Genomic DNA, 21,712 nt, shown 5'->3' with positions numbered 1-21,712 from the left:
CAGAACCTGCGTGGTCAGCACCATGGACAGAGGTGTTTGTAGGGATTAATGGGTTTGGAAGTCAAAAAATTGACCTAAATTTAGGCATAAAATGAAAACTAAACTCTCATTTTGTGAATATGAAAGATTAATTTTTCCTTGGGTGTTGTGACATTGCTTGATATTCTGTGCTAAAATACTGACAAAAAGAAAAAGCAACTTTGCTAAGATTTTAATGAGAGAATTCAAATATCAGCATAGAATTGAAAGCAAGGAGTCACTGTAAGGATTGTTTAGTTATTTTCCTTTGTTTTATAGATGGTGAATTTAAATGACTTATCCAGAGCCATACAGCTCATTCATTACAGAACTTAAGTTCTAAAGAACTGGAAAAAGACAGGTAGCATCTCCACTCAAGGTCATATAAATGTTTTGGACAAAACAGGTATTGAATTTAAAACCATCTGACCCTTTTTCTTGAAGTCATCAGGAAATAAATTCATCTCTTTCAGTGTAGTGTAGCCCTCTGTTGCTGGCTGACAGAAACCACATTTTCTTATCTCAGGTAGTAAGAGAGGATTTTTCACCCCCAGAGAGATGTTCTCCAAACATTTATATAGACAGGGCAATCATAAGTCACTGTTATTAAGAAGGGAATTAATGATCTATATGTACATGTATATACCAAGGTTCCCAAATTTTTGGAAAGAGTTAATGTGAATCAAAGTGCCTCACCTACAGTGAATGATAGATTTAGTCATTATGAGCAGCCCACAATAAAATTTCATTAGCTCACCATAATACTAAAATAGAAGACTTTTAAGAGTAGAGAAAGAAAATCTCAAACTGAAAGACCAATAGAAGCTTCTGAAAGTTATAAAGTGAAAAAGAAGAATTGGTAATACTGACATTATTCTTTGCAAATATTTAAGAAACAGCCACCCCTATTGAAGGTCTATGGTCACTCTTGTGCTTTAACCTCAAATAAGATTATGATGTCGCCAACCTATAACCAGAGGACTTTTGTTTTCTGAGTAATTTTTGATGAGTAGTAGAGTGTGTGACTAGCACAGAAAGCCCCTCATGTAAACAACCAATGCACATTTGTGAGATGACTGTCTGGGGTCAGGGTATGGTCTATGGCTGTGAAATGGAGCAAAGCCAATTAGGCCATATGTGGATCAAGCCTGTGACCTTGACCTCATTAGCACTGTGCTCTGCCCAGTTCAACTAACTGGCCCCAGATGGTTAAACTTAATGCAGCATTTTGTGTACAAGTACCCTAGAGCACATTCAGGGCAATCCACATTTTTTTAAAAACTGAGCACTTTTTATGTTTGGCTCCTAAATGAATGACATGCAAAATAGCCTGATGTTTTTCTTCTTTCTTATGGTTAAAGAAGAATGGCAAATTTTATTTTAGTCTCCTTGAAACTCAATACCTCTTTGGGGCTGCTCCCTCTCCTCCTCTTCAATTATGAGAGTAGTTGTAAAGTGCCATATCCTGACCTCGCTTGCTTTGGCAAGTTTAACAAGCCATTGTGGTAGAAACAAGGTATTGCCCAGAGGCCACTAGAATTCATTTGGTATTTGCTTCTTATTCCACGGGGTCCTTCCTCTGACACACACGTTGACAGCCTGAGAACTTGCAGAAATTTTTCTACAGTTTTATGCGTTAAAAAAAACACAAAAACATGTTGGTGGTCCTTTGTTTGAGAACTGATAGCACCTTCCTTCTTTTCTTGAGATATTATTTTTAGAGTGGTCATTTTCAAGTAGACAATCAAAAAGTATTTCATGATCACTGCAATTAACTGTGATAAGCTACTTAGGGAATAAGAATATAAGTTATTCAAGTGTATTAAGTATAAAAGTGTAAGTATATTTAAAGATGTTTTAGGGAATTCCATGGCGGTCCAGTGGTTAGGACTCCATGCTTCCACTGCAGGCGGCCCAATTCAATCCCTGTTTGAGGAACTAAGATCCTGAAAGCTGCATGGTGCAGCCAAAAAAAGAGAGAAGAATGTTACAGTCTAATAGAGAATGTATATACATGCATTTTATCTATCTATCTCTTGTCTCTATCTCACATTAAAAATTAATAATGTAAAGCATGGTATGGTATGAGATCTTTGAGTGTATGAATAATCAAACAGTTCAATTTAAGTTCAGAAGAGGTGTTATTTCAGCAGTATAAATCCTCAGGATATTTGATAGTGGTAATTTTCAAAGTGGAAAAAAAAACAGCCAACTTTGAGAATTAAAGGATATGGGATTTCGATGTGCTTCCTATTAAGAAGAGATTCATCAAGTGTTTACTCTTGCTTCTTCTTCCCCTCTGATTGCTGAGCTTCCTGCCTTGTTTCCCATCACAGGAGGATGTTTCCTGCCATGAGAGTGAAAATCACTGGCCTGGATCCACACCAGCAGTACTACATAGCAATGGACATTGTACCTGTGGACAATAAAAGATACAGGTAATGATGACTGGCATGTGGAATTGTGGGTATTACCAGCACCCAGGATGTTCTGTAAACTCATTAGATGACACATTTTAACAGTGCTCCCACCATACAATGTACTGGATGGGGAACAAGGATAGAGGATATGCCAATGGCCTGTGGCAGAACACCAGACAGGAGAGAGGCAGGGAGTCAGAACAGGTAATGGTTTGGTCTGGATCCTCCTAATATTTCTATAAAGACTGGGATTATATAGGGCCTTCCCTGGCAGACCAGTGGTTCAGACTCTAAGCTTCCTCTGCAGGGGGCATATCTGGTCAGGGAACTAAGATTCTGCATGCTGCATGGCATAGCCAAAAAAACAAAAATAAGTAATTTTTTTAAAAAAGTGGGATTGTGTAGTGTATGCCAGGGTAGCAAAAATCAAATGGATCTTAAGTCTAAAACTAATTCAGTTAACGTTGAAAGTGATTAACGTATTGAATGATTTGTTTTATGAAATACTAAGTGAGCTGAGATGATTTATTTTGAAAAGTGGTCAGAGAAGTGCATTAGTACAGTATATTCAATTATATACATGGTGGATTATCCTGTTGTTGACGAAGGGGACGAATAGGAGAACTGAGTAAGACCTCAGAAGAATATCTATTTAGGGGGATTATTGGTAATTAATATGGATTATGAACAAGTTTGTTAAATAACATTCCTTCAAAGCCATTAAAAGGCAAGTCTCCATGTGTCTCACACATAGTTCTTGTCGGAAACAGGTTGTGGCTTAATTGATTGCCTGAGTTCTCAGTCAAATCAGTGAGTCATGGCTCATTTTCAAGATATTTCAGAACTTGGCCCTAAGCCCATTAATTTGGAGGTTAGAGGTGAATAGAGAAGTTCATTACTTGTATGTTAGAGGGAGTGCTGGTTAAGAAAAAGTGGTCTTGATGTTGGGCTTAGCAGGGGAGATGCTCCTTTCTTTAAAAACATCCTTCATTTCAGTGAAAATGGAGACTGCTGTCTTAGTGCAGCCATTCCCAGAAACACCAAGACTTCCCAGTTAGTTTTCTTTGATTAACCTAGTCTCATTCCAGTGACTTTGTGGGAAAATAATGTGGATGTTCAAAACTAAGTTTTCATCAAAATGCTTCAAAATTCAGTCTTAGCTAAGAAATGGTTAACAAGCGAGAGGCTTGGAGGGTCTCTGCACATGGCTGTGTTTTATAGGACAATATGGAAGATGTTTTTAATAAGGAACCAAACCCCGAGCAAGTGGCCAATGGATTATATGGTTTGCATTTGAAAGGTGAAAGGTTGCAGTAAAATACCTTTTCCATAGCTAAACACGTGGGTTCAGGATGCCTGTGTGCACACAGGGGTGCAAGGCAAGAAGAGGAAGAAGAAAGAAAAGGAGCTGTGAGAATGTTTTCCTTGTGAGAGCTGCGGCTTTGATCATTAACCACAACACTTTTCTGCCCTCCCCCACCCATCTTGTTTCCCATTTCCATCTCTATTTCATTTTCCCTGGTTATCCACCCTTCCCTTTTGCTCCTTTGTATTCTCTGGTTAATCCTCCCTCCTCCATTTTTTTCTCATTTGTGTCTCCTCCCCTCTGTCCCTGATTGTTTCCTGGGTGTCTGCTCCTCCCCTGCATCTGTCTCTGAATTCTCCCCTCTCCCTCTCTGTCTCAGATATGTGTATCACAGCTCCAAGTGGATGGTGGCCGGCAATGCTGATTCCCCCGTGCCCCCAAGAGTTTATATACACCCTGATTCTCTAGCTTCTGGAGATACTTGGATGAGACAGGTGGTCAGTTTTGACAAACTCAAGCTGACCAACAATGAACTGGATGATCAAGGACATGTGAGTGAAATAACCCATCTTCTCTACCTTCCTCTTTCCCTTCTCTTCCTCTAGAACTGACTAGTCCCAGGCTGTTTCAAATGGGTAAAAAAGAATCTCTATGCTGTTTTGAGTCATTTTAAGTAATTAAGCAAGCATAAAAGTTTTTTTTCCTCTTGTGAAATTACGTTCATTACACATCTAACATTTAGCAACTATCTGTTATGTATCAGACTGTGTTTATCAGACAGAGTTCTTGTGTTCCAGGAGCTCACTGTCAAGTCAGGAGAAATCAGACAGAAACACAGGACGCATCTCAAAATGCTGAAATAAATCACATCATTTAGTAGAATAATTCCTACTAGTCATACCATGTAATTCATATTATCCTCTGAGGGCAATAAACTCAGAGAAACAGTTGTAGGGGCATTTCTGGCTGATTGGTCAAGAAATTTATGAATTTATCAGAGAAGACTAGGTCTTAAGGCTGGCCAGGTATAATTGGCGCCCCTGATTTAATTTTGGCAGTTAACACACTGAATTTTCACTGAATGCCAGAATCCATCCTGGATGCTATGGATGAAGACTGAGGAAGCTAAAATCATGGCTCCTGTCTTTAGGGAAATGGTAACTTTCTGAGGAAGAGAGAACATCCATCTACCCTTAGCTCTCACATAACATGAGAGAATGTCCATAAAATCAATAGCAAAGTTCAAATAATGGCTTCTAAAATTTAAAGACAGATGAGCCCATGCTGAAAATGTGAAGCAGGAGGGAACATCAGTCACACAGCAGGGGTTCTGAGACCTTTTAGTGGAGTGGAGTCTGCTGGTATCAGAACCAATTCACTCAGTATTTATCCAGATGAAGAAGACACATTGCACTCACCGCCTATGATTGAGATGCTCTGGTACAGGGTTCTATGTGATGTGATGCTCCAGTCACTTAGTCCTTCCAGCCATGGGCAAGTACAGTGATTTCCAGTTTCCTGTACATCTCACCTCCAATCTGTGTCTTCCTATAATGCTTTTATCCTGTAATTTGTTTGCATAAGAACTGAAAAAGATGTAGGGATCTTAGAGGCAACCCTGGAGTAATGTTTCCCCTTCTCATTTCAGATCATTCTTCACTCTATGCACAAATACCAGCCTCGAGTACACGTGATTCGCAAGGATTTCAGCAGTGACCTTTCACCCACCAAACCTGTCCCTGTTGGGGATGGAGTGAAGACATTCAACTTTCCTGAGACAGTGTTCACTACCGTCACAGCCTATCAGAACCAGCAGGTAAGATGCTGCCTTTAAGAGTTGCCTGCTGCAGCTGCCTTTCATGGAGTTTATTCATCCTTTTGTAAGAACTGCTTAGTCCTTCTCCATGGCACTGAAATGCTGGAGAGAGAGCCGCCAGGCTGGTGGCGCACAGACAGCACTGGTGATGACAAGGTGATAATGCCTGGTAGCAGCTGTCAGAGTCTAGATTTAGATCAGAGACAAGATCTTTGACCAAGAGGACCAAACCTAAGTCATTTTCAGGTCTCTCTGTACTTGTACCCATGTTTCATGATCTCTACTACATCCTGGCAAATGTTCCTCATCACTTGAAATTCCTGAGGTTTGATTCATTCTTTCCCTTTTATCCTCTCCGTGGAGCCCTCCATCAGGCTACATCAAAGTCATCAAGCCTCTCAGACTCTATGTCAGACTCACCACTTCCATTTATACTTTCAGACGAAGTTGGCTTGTGCTCACCAGCCACACCCTAGGATCTGTATGATTTGATGTCAGTAATATATTCATTCATTGTGTTAATATTTATTGAGAACTTATAATAGTCTAAGCTTAGCAGATTAAGACTCATTTCTTAATCTCATTTCTCCCTAAGCAAAGAAGAGTTTAAGTTGAGTGAAAGATACATAAATACATAATGATAATACAGTGGAATAACAGAGATGTGGACAGGGTGTTTTTTTGTTTTGGTTTGGTGTTTTTTGTTTTGTTTTTTCTTTGGTGTGGGAAATGAGGGAAGTTTTCCTGGAAGAACTGAAGCTTTTTCTGTTGTTGAGAGACACATAGAAATTAGCTAGTTGGTGGGGGAGAGGAAGAGAGAGGCCAAGTCTAGGATTACTGTGGGCATTTCTAAAAACATGCTTTTTTTTTTTTTTTTTGAAGAGAATGACTTGATGGATTTACAAGTTTTCTCACTTTATGCAGTTCTCTAAAAGTTACATATAAATCTCACTTTGTAAGTTAGATTGTATTTCACATTTTGGTAAATTGTCTAATTAACAGGATCCTGCAGTGAATTCTTTTCCAAAACAAAGAATTTTTGCTTGTTTATTTTACTTGAAACTTTGCATACTTTTGTTTTGGGCCTGCTTGGAGCAAAATGGACTCATACTATAGAACTCAATACCTTTTATATTGGGCACTGTGCTCTAACAAAGAAAGAAACAGGAAAGCTTCATTTCCTAAATATTTATTGAGGGCTTACTATGTGCCAGGCAGGTGAAGGTATGTTACACAATCTTCAGTTCATATAGAAACTTTTTCTACCTTTCATAGTACATCCTGGTGAGATTCCTTGGATACTTTTTATCTTAGGGGAATTTGACATACAATAATCCCTTAGTCGGACAAAGGTTGAGTGCTATATGGTTGTTGCACTTGCTCAGCAGCTGTAAATTGTTCCCAACTTCAGACTTTCCTCTTAGATGCTGCATTTGATCTCAAGTAGAAGAAGAGCTTTAGTTTGCTATGGGCGCTATTTAAAATTGTTTAAACTCTCTCAAAGCCCTCGGATAAAAATTGCCGAGGCCATGGAGGGTTCTTACAAAAAACTTTAATAATCAAGATTTCTTAAGCTCTGATACAAGATAGAGCAGCAGTATCAACATGACTTTTGGAGCAGTTGGGACTTTGGGATTAATTGTATTACAGAAGAGGGGAAATATAAGTTCTTTGAATAGTTGAACTTTTTCCAAGACTACACCAGCCACCATTTTAATCATTACTTTCTCATACAGGTGGAGAGATGTGGCAATAAATATGACTCTAGAATGTAGCCTGTAGAGCAGAGTAGAACACTGTTGAATGACCATTCCACTGCCTCACTGAGATCCATTCTAGAGGCCAGGAGAGTCAGTACTGTAATCCAAGCTAAAGCTAAAACTCTACAACTCACTAGACAATGAAAGAAGACCAAGCATGAGCGTGAAATCTCTTTCAGTTCCTTTGCATTTCATAGACAGTGTTCCACCGTCTGAGTACATTCTACTCATACAAATATTTTGCCTATATCTGGACTTGAAAGAGAAAGTGAAATTTGCTCGGTCGTTTCTGACTCTTTGTGACCCTGTGGACTGTAGCCTGCCTCACTCCTCTGTCCATGGAATTCTCCAGGTCAGAATACTGGAATGGGTAGCCATTCTCTTCTCCAGGGGATTTCCCCAACCCAGGAATCAAACCTGAGTCTCCTGTATTGCAGGCAGATTCTTTACCAACTGAGGCACCAGGGTAGCCCACATATGGACTTGAATAGGGGCAATGGTAGTTTGGGAGGGGTGGGATGCTATGACTAAGATCATGGGATTTGGTAGTAGACCTATCTGTTTGGTTTCTACCTTTTTATTGGCAAATTGTGTGACCTTGAGGAAGGTCACACAATTTGTGTTTTCCTCTCATCTTGTGTTTCCTGGCCTGAAAGTGTCCTGACCTTACTAGGACTAGATGAGGGGACATGCATTATCACTGACATAAACCTGGCATCTAATTAATAGTAGTCAGCCTATATTGCTAAATGCCTGGGTCTGCACAGGCGTGAAAGATAATGGGTGAATAGAGGCAATTTTAAAGAATAAATTTATTAAGGAAAAAGGATTTTTGGGGACTGGAGGAGGTACATGGGCTCTCGAAGGAATTATATTCAATAGGTAACTACTTTGATCTCTCTGTTCTCATGTCACATTGGTGAATTCATGATGTGCTGACATTCAAAATAGATGAGTCATACTCAATTCCACCCATTTTAAAATCCATATGATGGCTTTTGCCTGTTTAACAAGCCTCCATTGCCTGGATAAATCAATAAGCATGATTGTTTAACATTCCCTTTGGCTGTATAGATATGATTTAATATAACACAGTGCCTTCTAATAAAGCAAACTAACCTTGGGTCTCTCCCCCAGGGATCTAGAGGGCTGCATCCTGTAAGGCAGATCTGTTATGTACCAATAATTTTCAAACTTGTCATGAAGATGCCGGGTAGCATAAACTGTTCTCTTTTGTGAGCTGCATTCAGTAATTACTGTTTTTATTTCCTCAGCCTTCTAGATTGAGAACAAATAATATCTTAAAGCAAAATTGTTTACTTCCTTTTTTTTTTTAAGGGAAGGGTTTAGGAGGGCTAGGAGTAAGGAAAGAGGAGAGAGTCAGGGATAGATTCTCATTGTTCTCAGGGACTTGTCTGGAGGAGCACACAGCAGGAAGGACAGTAGAGGGGATGGAATTGAAGTGAACTGTTGTCCAGCCTTCCTAAAAGGCAGTACGTTGTTCCACATACAGCAATGGGCTAGACATTTGGAGACCTGGATTTTAGTCCTAAATTTTCCACTAGCTTCCTGTGTCACTTTCAGCAAGTTATTCTGTCTTTTGAGGCTTCAATGTGTTATTAAAATGTCATTTATTTTAAGAAATAGGCAGGAAGAGATAGTGGGGAGCTATTAATTCTGTTTATTTGGTAGAATATAAAATTGCAATATCAATATTGATCTTTCACATGGTGGAAGGGGAGGATTTAGAATTAGCCTGTGACATTTTGAAGCCCTGAAACCACTAATTAGGAGGAAGGACCCTTCCATCTCCATGGTGGTGGTGGTTTAGTCACTAAGTCACTTCCGACTCCTGCAACCCCATGGACTGTAGCCCGCCAGACTCCTCTGTCCATGGATTACCCAGGCAAGAATGCTGGAGTGGGTTGCCATTTTCTCCTCCAGGGGATCTTCCCAGCCCAGGGATCAAACCCATGTCTCCTGCATTGCAGGCAGATTCTTTACCGACTGTGCCACTGGGGATGCCCTGAAACTGAAACCACTAATTAGAAGGAAAGACTCTTCCATCTCCATAATTCTAAGCTATTTATAGTCCATGCAGCACTGACTACATGCTTGGAACATGACTGAATGGTTAATTACCCAACATACCTCTACTTCCAGGTTCCTGATGTATCTGTGATTCTGCTTCTTTGCATATAAATAGGAGTGGCATGTGAAGAAAGACTTTCTATTTTCATGAAATAATTGATGCTTTTCCTGCCCATTCTTTCTACTGACCCTTGCTGACTGACACATAGACTCCCAGGGCTGCTAACATACTGAAGTTATTATTGCCGTTATTTGCTCTTGGAGTGCCACCTTGGCAGGCCCATGGCAGAGAGGAAAGTACACGATGCCCAGACTCTCATCAAGGAGGACAAGGGGGTAGAAGTAGGAATAAAGGTGATGCTACCCTTAATGCTTTTTCTTGGAAGAAGCTGATGCCAATATATGTCCTCATGGAATTAACAGGAAATTTCCATTACAGAGTCTTTGTCCTCTCTAGGGGAAAAAGACTGCTGAACCTTGATTTTTTGTGTTTTTTTTTTTTTCTCCAAATAGGAAACTAGATTTCAAAATGGCACAGCCCTGTCTTCCTCAGGTCACACAGTCTTATTTCTTGATGAGAATTGGCTACATGAACTGAATGGGAAGTCTGAAACCACAGTCAGGCCAGCTTTGTGTAAGCAAATCCAATAGGATTTCTGAGCCACTCATTATACCCTGAACTACTGAGCCAGTTTTGCCTTAACTTTGCAATCAAATTAGTATAGAATTTTTGTTTACATTGGATTAAAATTTTTTATCCTGATGGAATACTTTTCAAGCAATCTGGTAAAAAAATAAGAATAAGAGTATGTTAATGAGGGAAGTCCCTTTGAGCCTTGGTCTGGTGAAATTATACTGAGGATATTCAGATTTTCATTGTAGGTTGTGCTCTTTATGTCTGTACTGTGCATGGTAAGGTATACCTGATTTATTAACTGCATCTATGTTACTAGGCAAAACACTGAGGGAAAATGATTAAAATGAATAGTGGCAAGCCATAACCACCCCCTTATGTGCCATTGTCTTCAATAACTCAGACTACACAAATCAGTATAAGGTTATGGAAAGAAAATCAGTGAAGAAAAATGCTTCCATAACCTCTGTATTTTCCACGTGGCCTCATTATCATTGGACCAAGTTTGAACACAACTGCTGTAGAATAGTTTTAGTTACAACGGAAGTTACTAATAGACCTTGTTCTGACGGGAAAGGCATTTAAGATTTTTGTCTGTAATCCCTATAGTGAAAGCAAATAGGATTGGGGGAATTGTTTGGTCTATATTCTCTAAGGTTTATTATGGCTTTGGGACTGGTGATTTCTGTTTCACCAATGAATGAAATTCATTCACTCTCTCACTCTATGCATTCACTGAACACAAATAGCACGTCATCTTGGCTGGCTGTGGCTGTATGCATGCTCAATCATGTCTGACTCTTTGCGACCCTGTGGACTATAGACCGCCAGGCTCCTCTGTCCATGGGATTATCCAGGCAAGAATACTGGAGTGGGTTGCCATTTCCTCCTCCAGGGGATCTTCCCAACCAGGGACTGAACCCACATCTATATTTACATATATCTATCTATAATATAGATATATATTTTCCTCCCAAATCTTTATGGATGCTGTTGTAAATAATAAAATATATCTTTAATATTGTTGAAAATAAATTTCATTTTATTTAATTGTAACATGCATATTATAATGTTAGGCTAAGTGCAAATTTTGACTTACTACTACAATAGATGGGAGATAAACTAGCTATGAGCAAAAATATAAGAGAATTTATTAATTCTTCAATATCCCTTTTAAATAATTGATTTATGTGGAAAAACTCCCAAATAAATTATATATAATTTGGAAAAAATAAAGAGAGTATAGTTAAGAGAGTGGCAGAAGTACCCTATTTTGGAGGGGTAATCAAGGAAGACTTCTCTCAGGAGGTTAACATTTGAACTGAGACTTAGGATGAAGAGTCAGTTATATGAAGAGTAGAGAAGAAAACATTTTAGTCTGGGGGTAGAATGGGTTTCCCTGGTGGCTCAGATGGTAAGGAATCTGCCTGAAATGAGGGAAACCCGGGTACAATCCCTGGGTTGGGAAGATCCCCTGGAGAAGGGAGTGGCAATCCACTCCAGTATTCTTGCCTGGAGAATCCCATGGACAGTAGCCTGGTGGGCTATAGTCCATGGGGTTACAAAGAGTTGGACACAACTGGAATGACTAAGCACAGCACAGGATGAATGTGAGGGGTCTGAGCAGGGAAAGAGCTTGACCCATTCTAACTCTGAGAGCAGCTCAGTTTGCCTGGAGCCTGTGGACCAGAGTTAGGGGAGGGTGGGGAGGGATGGAGAGGCAGGCAGGAGCCAGGGCATGCTGACCCTGCAAGGCCAGGCAGAGCTTGGATTGAATTCTGAGTCCAGTGGTAAGCACTGAAAGAATGACATGGTCTGACTATATGTTAACAAAGATCACTTTGGTTGCTGAGTGAAGAGAAGAGATTGGACAGGGACATAAGAGACACAGGTTCAATCCCTAGGTCAGGAAGATCCCCTGGAGGAGGGCATGGCAACCCACTCCAGTATTTTTGCCTAGGGAATTCCCATGCACAGAGAAGCCTAGCGGGCTACAGTCCATAGGGTTGCAAAGAGTCAGACATGACTGAGGTGACTTAGCACACAAGAGTGGAAGAGGAGAGATTAGTTTGAAGGGTATTTAGAGTAGTTTAGTCAAAAGACAACAGTGACCTGGTCTAACTAAGATGGGGAGGCAGAGGTTGACAGTCCTATTTGATCGTAGTAAGTAAATAACATTAAGGGTACAGCTGATATTGAAGTACTCAAACGAGCATCCCCTGCTACTTCAGATGTACAGTGCGTGGGCAGGGATGGGTGCAGTGGGGTTTATGAGTCCTCTTTGTGGTTGCTTGGGGGCCCCTGTGCGGTCCTCTGGTCCTCACTTGCCTCTGCTAGGGGTGTGGCCTGGGGCAGGTCTGGGCTGGTCCTTGGGTTCCTTGTGTTGATATGCCCTACCAATAGGAGACCGTTCAACTTGCACGTTTGTGTTCCTGCCCCAGTCAGACCTCCCGGACTTCCCTAGATAGTTCGGCTCCACCTCAGGTTTCATCTAGGTCCTCTGGCTCTTGCCTGGACCGCAGCACCTCTGTGTCAAGGTCACCCTGCCTTCTCCTCTGAGTCCCTGACCCACTGTAAAAGGGCCATGGAAGGCTCGGGAATCCTCACTCAGGCCTCTTCCTGCTGTATCTGTGCTAGTGCAGCAACCCCATGTGTGACCTGCCAGTGTGCCTCTGAGTCTCCCCAACCCTGCCCCTGGATTTTAGTTTGAGTAGAGAGCAAAAGCACATGTAAACCTAACTACTTGCTTTTCTTTTGTCCGTCACCTCTTTTCTCATGTCCCACTGGAGTAGAAAGGGAGGATGTTTTTACTTCTTTTTCTACCTGATGAAAATTCATCTCATGCCACATCTTTCTTTCTGTAGGTCAGCAAGCTGTCATTTACCTCCCTTTCTGTACTGACTCTGGAGAAGGAAATGGAAACTTACTCCAGTACTCTTGCCTGGAGAATCCCATAGACAGAGAAGCCTGGTGGGCTATGGTCCATAGGGTCACAGAGTCAGACACAACTGAAGCGACTTAGCATCCACTATACTGAATCTACCAGGTGGCTCTTGATATGGGAACTATGGGATTATCGATGTTGTGAATACATTGATTTACTCCTCCAAAATACTGTCCACGTTACCCTTGATATTTGTGTGTGTGCGCGTGCTCAGTCGTGTCTGAATTTTTGCCACCCCATCAAGCTCCTTTGTCCATGGGATTCTCCAGACAAGAATAGTGGAGTGGGTTGCCATTTCCTCCTCCCAGGGGATCTTCCCAACCAGGGATAGAACCCACATCTCCTGAGTTGGGAGGTGGATTCTTTACTTTGGAACCACATGAGAAACTCACCCTTGGTATTTGTAGGCATAGCCAAAGTTGTTGGCATAAGCATTAATCGGGGTCATAATTTAGTGTGGATAGCTAGTATTGCTCTCTTCCGCCTACAGGGTAACTAAATGTCTGCAGGGTAGTAAAGGCTTTTCATGACGTGGCCTGAGGTCAACCTCTCAGTTTTCTCTCTCACACTTCTCTTCTTGTACCTTGTGCTCTGGTTACATCAGACTCTTCAGTGTTTCTTAAAAATGTTTCATTCTGGAACTTCTCTGGTGGTCTGCTGGTTGAGAATCTGCCTTCCAGTGCAGGGGATGTAAGTTCGGCTCCCAGTCAAGGAACTATGATCCCACGTCACAGAGCAACTAGGTCTATGTGCAACAACTAGAAAGTCCGCACACCGCAACAAAGATCCCACGTGATGCAACTGAGACCAATGCAGCCAAACAAATGCTTCATTCTTTCCCACTTCAATTCCATGACTTACGTAAGAGCTTTCTTCTTAAATGCTTCCCTTGTGCCTTTCTCCCCTTTTTGCAGATTTCATTAAAATCCTATGCATCCTTCCCAGCTTGGCTTACATGCTTCCCCTAAGGTAAAACCTGGGAGCCCTTCAGCTAGCATGAAGCAATTATTACTTCCTTTAAGTTCTTATGGCACTTTGCCTTTATTCAAAACCTTATAACTTTTTGTTTTATGCTGTAATTATTAATATATATATATCTTCTTTTTTCTCCTTGATTATAAGCTTTATTGGAGAAGGCACAGATGACACACAGTACTGACTGTCCACTACTCTGCAATTGCAACCCGTCACATGGCTTTGCACACAAATGTAATGCAATGAGTTTGCTCACTCGTGTCTGGTTCTTTGCAGCCCCATGGACTGTAGCCCATCAGACTCCTCTGCCCATGAGATTTCCCAGGCAATAACACTGGAGTGGGTTGCCATTTCCTTCTCCAGGGGATCTCATCCTGACCCAGGGATCAAACCTGTGTCTTTTGCATCTCCTGCATTAGCAAGCGGATTCTTTACCACTGCACCACCTGGAAAACCCTTGATAATAAATGAATAAGGCGTAGCACCATCACCCTCTTCATAAAACTCTCTAAACTCCACATTAAAAACTTTGAAACAAGTAGAAAAGTGTTGTGTTTCCTAACATTTGGTGGTATTTGTCTATTAAATCTCCATGCAGACTCCTTGGCCTGAAATACAGGGAACTGTGGAAAACAGGTTTTCAACCCATTTCTCCCAGGCCCATTAAATAGAACATCATTACATTTACAGGGGTCTGTGCCCCCAAAACACAGCAGTGCAATCATATATCACAAGCTGCTATCATAAATGAGTCTGACAGGATAAGCCAACTTGAAAGAGAAAATAAAATATTATAACTCCAACTTGAAAAGAAAATATGCTGTGTGGTTTATTGCTATGGATTATGGAGGAAGAAAACTGATTTTAAGTCAAAAACAGAAAAGCAGTGACAGTCTTAAAAGTCAATACAGTATTCACAGGGCAGACACTAGACTTTAGAAAGCCAAAGCTTCGGGCTCTTGCTCTGGTCTATAAAATAGATGTAAAATTGCTTTTGCTTCATTTTTAGTGCTATGTTATTAGTGTGCCACTCTGAAGCAAGGAATGTTTAGGGGAAAAAAAAAAAAAACTTTGGTACTTTCAAGGCAGAATCTCTTTTTCAGAATCTCACATTGTATTTTAAAGACCTTCAGACTGTGACTTTAGGAAATTCTGTTGTGACAAAGGGAGACAGAAGAGGGACCTAGAAAGACATGCAATGTAAGAAACACTATTTAGATGTCCTAGTGGTAAGTTCTGCTGTGATCAGAAATGGGAAGATGTCCCTAAGTCTGTTCCCTATGTCTGCATCTCCATTCCTTCTCTACAGATGGGCTCAGCAGTACTGTTCTTGTAGATGTCATATATATATGCATTCAGTTCAGTTCAGTTCAGTTCAGTTGCTCAGTCGTGTCCGACTCTGCAACCCCATGAATTGCAGCACGCCAGGCCTCCCTGTCCATCACCAACTCCCGGAGTTCACTCAGACTCATGTCCATCGAGTCGGTGATGCCATCCAGCCATCTCATCCTCTGTCGTCCCCTTCTCCTCCTGCCCCCAATCCCTCCCAGCATCAGAGTCTTTTCCAATGAGTCAACTCTTCGCATGAGGTGGCAAAGTACTGGAGTTTCAGCTTTAGCATCATTCCCTCCGAAGAAATTCCAGGGCTGATCTCCTTCAGAATGGACTGGTTGGATCTCTTTGCAGTCCAAGGGACTCTCAAGAGTCTTCTCTGACACCACAGTTCAAACGTATCAATTCTTCAGCGCTCAGCCTTCTTCACAGTCCAACTCTCACATCCATACATGACCACTGGAAAAACCATAGCCTTGACTAGACGGACCTTTGTTGGCAAAGTAATGTCTCTGCTCTTCAATATGCTATCTAGGTTGGTCATAACTTTTCTTCCAAGGAGTAAATGTCTTTTAATTTCATGGCTGCAATCACCATCTGCAGTGATTTTGGAGGCCCCCAAAATAAAGTCTAACACTGTTTCCACTGTTTCCCCATCTATTTCCCATGAAGTGATGGGATCAGATGCCATGATCTTTGTTTTCTGAATGTTGAGCTTTAAACCAACTTTTTCACTCTCCTCTTTCACTTTCATCAAGAGACTTTTGAGTTCCTCTTCACTTTCTGCCATAAGGGTGGTATCATCTGCATATCTTAGGTTATTGATAATTCTCCCGTCAATCTTGATTCCAGCTTGTGTTTCTTCCAGTCCAGCGTTTCTCATGATGTACTCTGCATAGAAGTTAAATAAGCAGGGTGACGATATACAGCCTTGACGTACTTCTTTTCCTATTTGGAACCAGTCTGTTGTTCCATGTCCAGTTCTAACTGCTGCTTCCTGACCTGCATACAGATTTCTCAAGAGGCAGGTCAGGTGGTCTGGTATTGCCATCTCTTTCAGCATTTCCACAGTTTATTGTGATCCACACAGTCAAAGGCTTTGGCATAGTCAATAAAGCAGAAATAGATGTTTTTCTGGAACTCTCTTGCTTTTACCATGATCCAGCGGATGTTGGCAATTTGATCTCTGGTTCCTCTGCCTTTTCTAAAACCAGCTTGAACATCAGGAAGTTCACAGTTCATGTATTGCTGAAGCCTGGCTTGGAGAATTTTGAGCGTTACTTTACTAGCATGTGAGATGAGTGCAATATAGTATTTGTGTTTCTCTTTCTGACTTACTTCAGTCTGTATAACAGGCTCTAGGTTCATCCACCTCAGTTCAACTGGCTCAAATTCATTCTTTGACCACCTAGAGGGGTGGGATGGGAGGGGGACAGGAGGCTCAAGAGGGAGGGGATATATATATATAATTATGACTGATTCGTGTTGTTGTAAAGCCGAAACCAACACAACATTGTAAAGAAATTATCCTCCAGTTAAAAAGTAAATGAATGAATTTTAAAATTAATTTTTTAAAATAAATGAATTTTAAAAAGGTAAAAAAATAACAAATGGGAAGATGATCTTAAAAATGAAATTTCCTTATTTCTAGAATTACCATGGAGGATGACTTTCCTCCTTTCCTGAGCTTCCTAGGCCTCACCTCTAAGTCTCTGTTGTTTGAACATAGTGAGTCATTACCATCCAGTTCAGACAGAAGATATCAAAATGCCTCCCATGACAAAGGTTAAAGGTAGAAACACAAGAGCGCAGATGGAATTTGTTGGTCAGGCCTGTTCTGGTATGAAGGCAATAGGGTAATATATACTGAAGCAGAATGGGAGGGGATGTGGATAGAATGCAGTTGAGGGGGAATCTTGTGCTGAGTGGTGATTGAACCGGATGACTCCTAAAGACCCATCCAACTTGGGTTACAATTGTTTGCACTGGATTTGCTCAGCCTTATGAAGCTGCTTCTTTGTTTCTTTTGATTAAGTTATGGGACTTAAGAGACTGGGTGAGATGCCCTGCATCCTGCCTCATCCCATCCCCCATTTCTAGATTTTTCTTTGGGTGCAGCCTTGATAAAAGTATAGCTACTTTTTTGTGTTGTCTACAAGGTCATTTTAGGTTATATCAGATGAGCAATACACAAAGGCAAAAAAGGCACAACTTAAGTGAAACGGGAAATGCCGGCAATTATTTGGTTCTGTCAGGCTGAGGCAGGTTGTCTGGTGGTCTAATTGCACCTGATTGGATTGACTGAATCCATTCATTCATTCTTCACTCACTTGCTCACTCATTCATTTATTCATTCATTCAACAAGCACTTTTCAGGTACTTCCTGTGTGTCTTGTATCTGACCATTGTTCGGTTTTCCATTTGGATACCTTTGTTTGTCTGGACAAATGATTTATCACCATTTGGGGGCAAGGAAGGTGAGCAGAAGAGAGTTTACAGAGTCACATACTGGGAAGACCATGGTTTTTAGGAAGAAGTGGGTCAGGTGGGTCAGACATCTGTGTGCCAGGCCCAAGTCCTATGTCAACTTCAATCTAAATCTCAACCTAAAAGGAAGTTAAATAAAAATAACAGCTGTTGTTCACTGGGTGATTTTTGTTAACTTTCTAGGAGCAACCAAAAAAGAAATCAGTTAATATAAATACAATTCATCCTTTTTTTGTTTGTTTTCCAGATCACCAGATTAAAAATTGACCGAAACCCTTTTGCTAAAGGATTCAGAGATTCTGGAAGAAACAGGTGAGCAAATTGGACATGACTCACTGACCTTTCTTTTCTATATGGCATTATTTTCTCCACGCCCCATTGGTGGCTCTGGCTCCTGCTTTTTGGAGAACATTTGCATGCTAGACAGACACAGGCCAAGAGAAGTGGGTAGTTGTTCAGGAATCAAAAAGCTGCCTCCCAAAGGTTGAATTATTCAGTTCTTTGTTTGTAATTTGTGCTTGTGCTCAGTCGTGTCTGACTGACCCCACAGACTGTAGCCCTCTGTAGCCATGCTCCTCTGTCCATGAGATTCTCCAGGCAAGAATACTAGAGTGAGTCGCCAAGCTCTCCTCCAGGGGATCTTCCCCATCCAGGGACTGGACTCCTGTCTCCTGCATCTCCTGCATTGGCATGTGGCTATGCAACTGCCTCTCCCACTAGTGCAACCTGGGAAGCCCAGGTAGTGGAATAGCCTAAGGAAAATGCCTTCCTGTTAAGGACTCTTTAAGATAAGACAAAGGCCTTTGTTTTCAAAATGTAGCTAATGAAGAATGGTTTCTATTCCATGCCCAATGGCCAAGTCAAGAACAGGCTTGTAAGATGTTTCCTGTCGCCTCCTTTTGGGGGCTCTGCCTTCTGGGCTTATTGAGAACCTTGTTAGTGAAGAGGAGCTCAAAACAGAAGCTGGCTTTTCATAAAGAAGGCTCTATGGTGTTTAAGGTGTTTACTGGGGGTCCATGCACATTTCAGGGGTTCTGTGAGTTACCAGATAGTGAAAGAAAAGTTGTGAGTGAATGACCAGGTGTGCATTTTTCTACGGAGAGGGCCATAGCTTTCTTCAAATTTTCAAAAAATATCTGTGACCAAAAAGTTAAGAATTTCTGCTCTAGACATCACCGTCTGTCTCCGGAGACCAATCCTAGTGACTTTAGGTGTCCAGTTACTTTCTTTCCTTCTGTATCTTCAGCAGCATTTCACGTTTATTTTCCTCTTGGCATTCCAAAGAATGCTTTCATTTCTTCTCCCTTTTCCCTCTATTTTGTCTTCCCATTGGATTCCTTGTTTTTCAGAGGCATGACTTAGAAGAGAAAATTAGAATAGAGAGGGTGTATTGACCAGGATTGGACTTTCACTGGGAATTGGAGGCACACTTTAATCTTGAGATTAAGACCTTGCATCTTGAAGCATATATCTCTGGTTAGAAAATTGTGATAACAGCTCAGTTCAAGTCCTGAGGTTCTCCTGTCTCCTCACTAGGCTAGAAAGGACCTTGACACATCATTTGGCCATGGCCTGTGTCTGCCTTAAGGCTGGTGAATATCTTACTTCTTGCTGCTGCTGCTGCTAAGTCGCTTCTGTCGTGTCCGACTCTGTGCGACCCCATAGACAGCAGCCCACCAGGCTCCTCAGTCCATGGGACTTTCCAGGCAAGAGTACTGGAGTGGGGTGCTATTTACTGCTCAAAATGTCTGTCCTGAAGTGATAGACTGCTCTTCTTTGTAAGAACGCCAGGAAAATAGAACTAGAGATCCTCATTAGCCCATGTCAGTGTCTTATTCATTAATTTCTGATAGCATGGAAATTCTTTATTATGTCATATTAAAACCTGCATGCTGTTTTCAGTAATATCAGTAATTATAGAAGTTATCTGTTATTGAACACTACTGTGTTCCAGACTTTTTACTTACATTCTTTCTAATCTTTAAGGCAACCTGTTTGTCACCAATAAGGAAACAAGCTCAGAGAGCTTAAGCAGCTTTTCTAATGTCACACAGTAAATCTGGGAGTAGGGAAGATAACCCAAGTCCACTTCACATCAAAGTCTGTGCACTTCAAGCTTTATCATGCTAGCAGTAAAATCTTGCTTATTTTATATTTAATAGATATGGAGAATAGAGCTCTTTCTCTAAAAATCATTCTTCTACTTAAAGATCCTACTGAAATAGCCAGAACTTTCCCTTTCCCAAATAAATCAACCAGCATTCTCTGGCTGTCTATGCAGATTATTCACCACGACTTTGTTGTTTATGTCCTCTGTGTGTGTGTGTGCATGCGCGCATGTGCTCAGTCACTTCAGTCGTGTCCAACTTTTGTGACCCTATGGACTGCAGCCCACTAGGCTCCTCAGTCCATGGGATTCTCCAGGCAAGAATCCTGGAGTGGGCTGCCACGCCCCCTCTCCAGAGGATCTTCACAACCCAGGGATTGAACCCTTCTCTCTTGCATTGCAGGCAGATTCTTTACTGACTGAGCCACTAAAGAAAGCCCTATTTACTCCCCATATTCCTGTAAATAAGGGGTCCCTAGTAGAGGACAGGAGGTCAAGCTGAACATCCCTAGCAACTGAAACTGATACGATGAAAGTGAAGTCATCTGTGTCATGAAGGGACTGGGATGAATTAGCGAAGGTAGAAGCCATTCTTATCCTCCAGCTCCCTGGGAAGCTAGACTAAAATAAACTTGTTGGGGCAAATACAGGAGTCCCTGTATTTTCTCTTTAAGAAGCTCAAAATTGCCTGTTAACCACACTTTAATTCTTACTGGCTGCCTGCAGGATGACAGCAAGAATTATTAACGCCATTTGGCAGATGGGAAAATTGATGGGTGAGGATATAGAGGATTATTTATAAATCTCCAGGAACTGGTGGTCTATGCCAACACCAGAATCCAGTTAGTTCATCACCTTCTAATCAGTGGCTCATTGATGGCCTTTCTTGTGCTAACAGAGTTCTTAAGAATCTATGATTTTCCCCATGAATTTTAGACATCAGATGACTCATACATGCATGGTTTGATGAGTTGCATAGAAATGTACCCGAAACATATGGATTACATTTCCTTTAAAGACACATGGGCTTAAAAATTAGGAGGGAAAGTGCTTGGCCAGTGTTTTTTGGTTTTGTAGAACACAAAACATTTGTGGAATACTTTGGAATTACAGAAATTGCCAGACCTCAAACCAAAACACGTTCAGGTTTGTCGATCTCCATCAATCCCAGTGTGATCCTGAGGTTCCAGAGGGGAGTGTGAGAGGAAAGATGGGAAGACGCAGCTGCCACTGCACTCTCTTAAAAAGCCTCTCCTGAGTCTCCATAGGCTCATAAACCTCTCACTACAGTGCTGGGGTGGCAGAGCGTGGCTAGGGTGACAGCCGTGTCCTCTGAGGGTTGAGAAGAACTTGAGGCAGCTCTTGTGAAGACACTTATTTCCCATTCTTATTTATTTACCTTTGGGTGCCCTGGGTCTTCACTGCTTTGCAAGGGCTCTCCCTAGTTGCGGAGAGTGGGGCTACTCTTCCTTGCGGTGCATGGGCTTCTCACTGAAGTGTTTTTTCTTGCTGTGGAGCACAGGCTGTAGTCCTGAGAGCTTCAGGAGTTGTGGCTCACCGGCCCTAGAGCACGCAGGCGTTAGCAGTTGTGGCACGTGGGCTTAGTTCCTCCGTGGCATGTGGAATCTTTCTGGGCCAGGGGTCGAACCCAGGACTCCTGCACTGGCAGGCAAATTCTCATCCATTGCCACCACCAGGGAAGTCCTCCCATTCTTATTTGAATGAAAGGAGAGGTCTACGACAAGTGTTCGTGGCTTGTAGCCCCATCACTTTCTCTTTCCCCTCAGTGGGAACCAGGGTGACAGATGTGACTGCTGAGTCT

The 21,712-nt window shown here is 41.6% G+C and overlaps 1 protein-coding gene across 3 annotated transcripts in view; it reads left to right on the top strand.

The window, feature by feature from the left end:
- TBX15 (T-box transcription factor 15) overlaps positions 1 to 21,712 on the top strand; it is a 125,122-nt gene that overhangs the window by 76,821 nt on the left and 26,589 nt on the right. For all 3 annotated transcript variants that reach the window (XM_060413360.1, XM_004002385.6, XM_027973642.3), the window contains exons 3-6: positions 2,355 to 2,456; positions 4,124 to 4,295; positions 5,393 to 5,560; positions 18,031 to 18,095. In XM_060413360.1, the coding sequence (XP_060269343.1) occupies positions 2,355 to 2,456; positions 4,124 to 4,295; positions 5,393 to 5,560; positions 18,031 to 18,095 (507 nt within the window). The remainder of the gene's footprint in view (positions 1 to 2,354; positions 2,457 to 4,123; positions 4,296 to 5,392; positions 5,561 to 18,030; positions 18,096 to 21,712) is intronic.

The sequence above is a fragment of the Ovis aries genome, chromosome 1 (assembly GCF_016772045.2).
Source record: "Ovis aries strain OAR_USU_Benz2616 breed Rambouillet chromosome 1, ARS-UI_Ramb_v3.0, whole genome shotgun sequence".
In the NCBI taxonomy this organism is placed as follows: Eukaryota; Metazoa; Chordata; class Mammalia; order Artiodactyla; family Bovidae; genus Ovis; species Ovis aries.
This window is presented reverse-complemented; position numbering and strand designations above follow the sequence as displayed.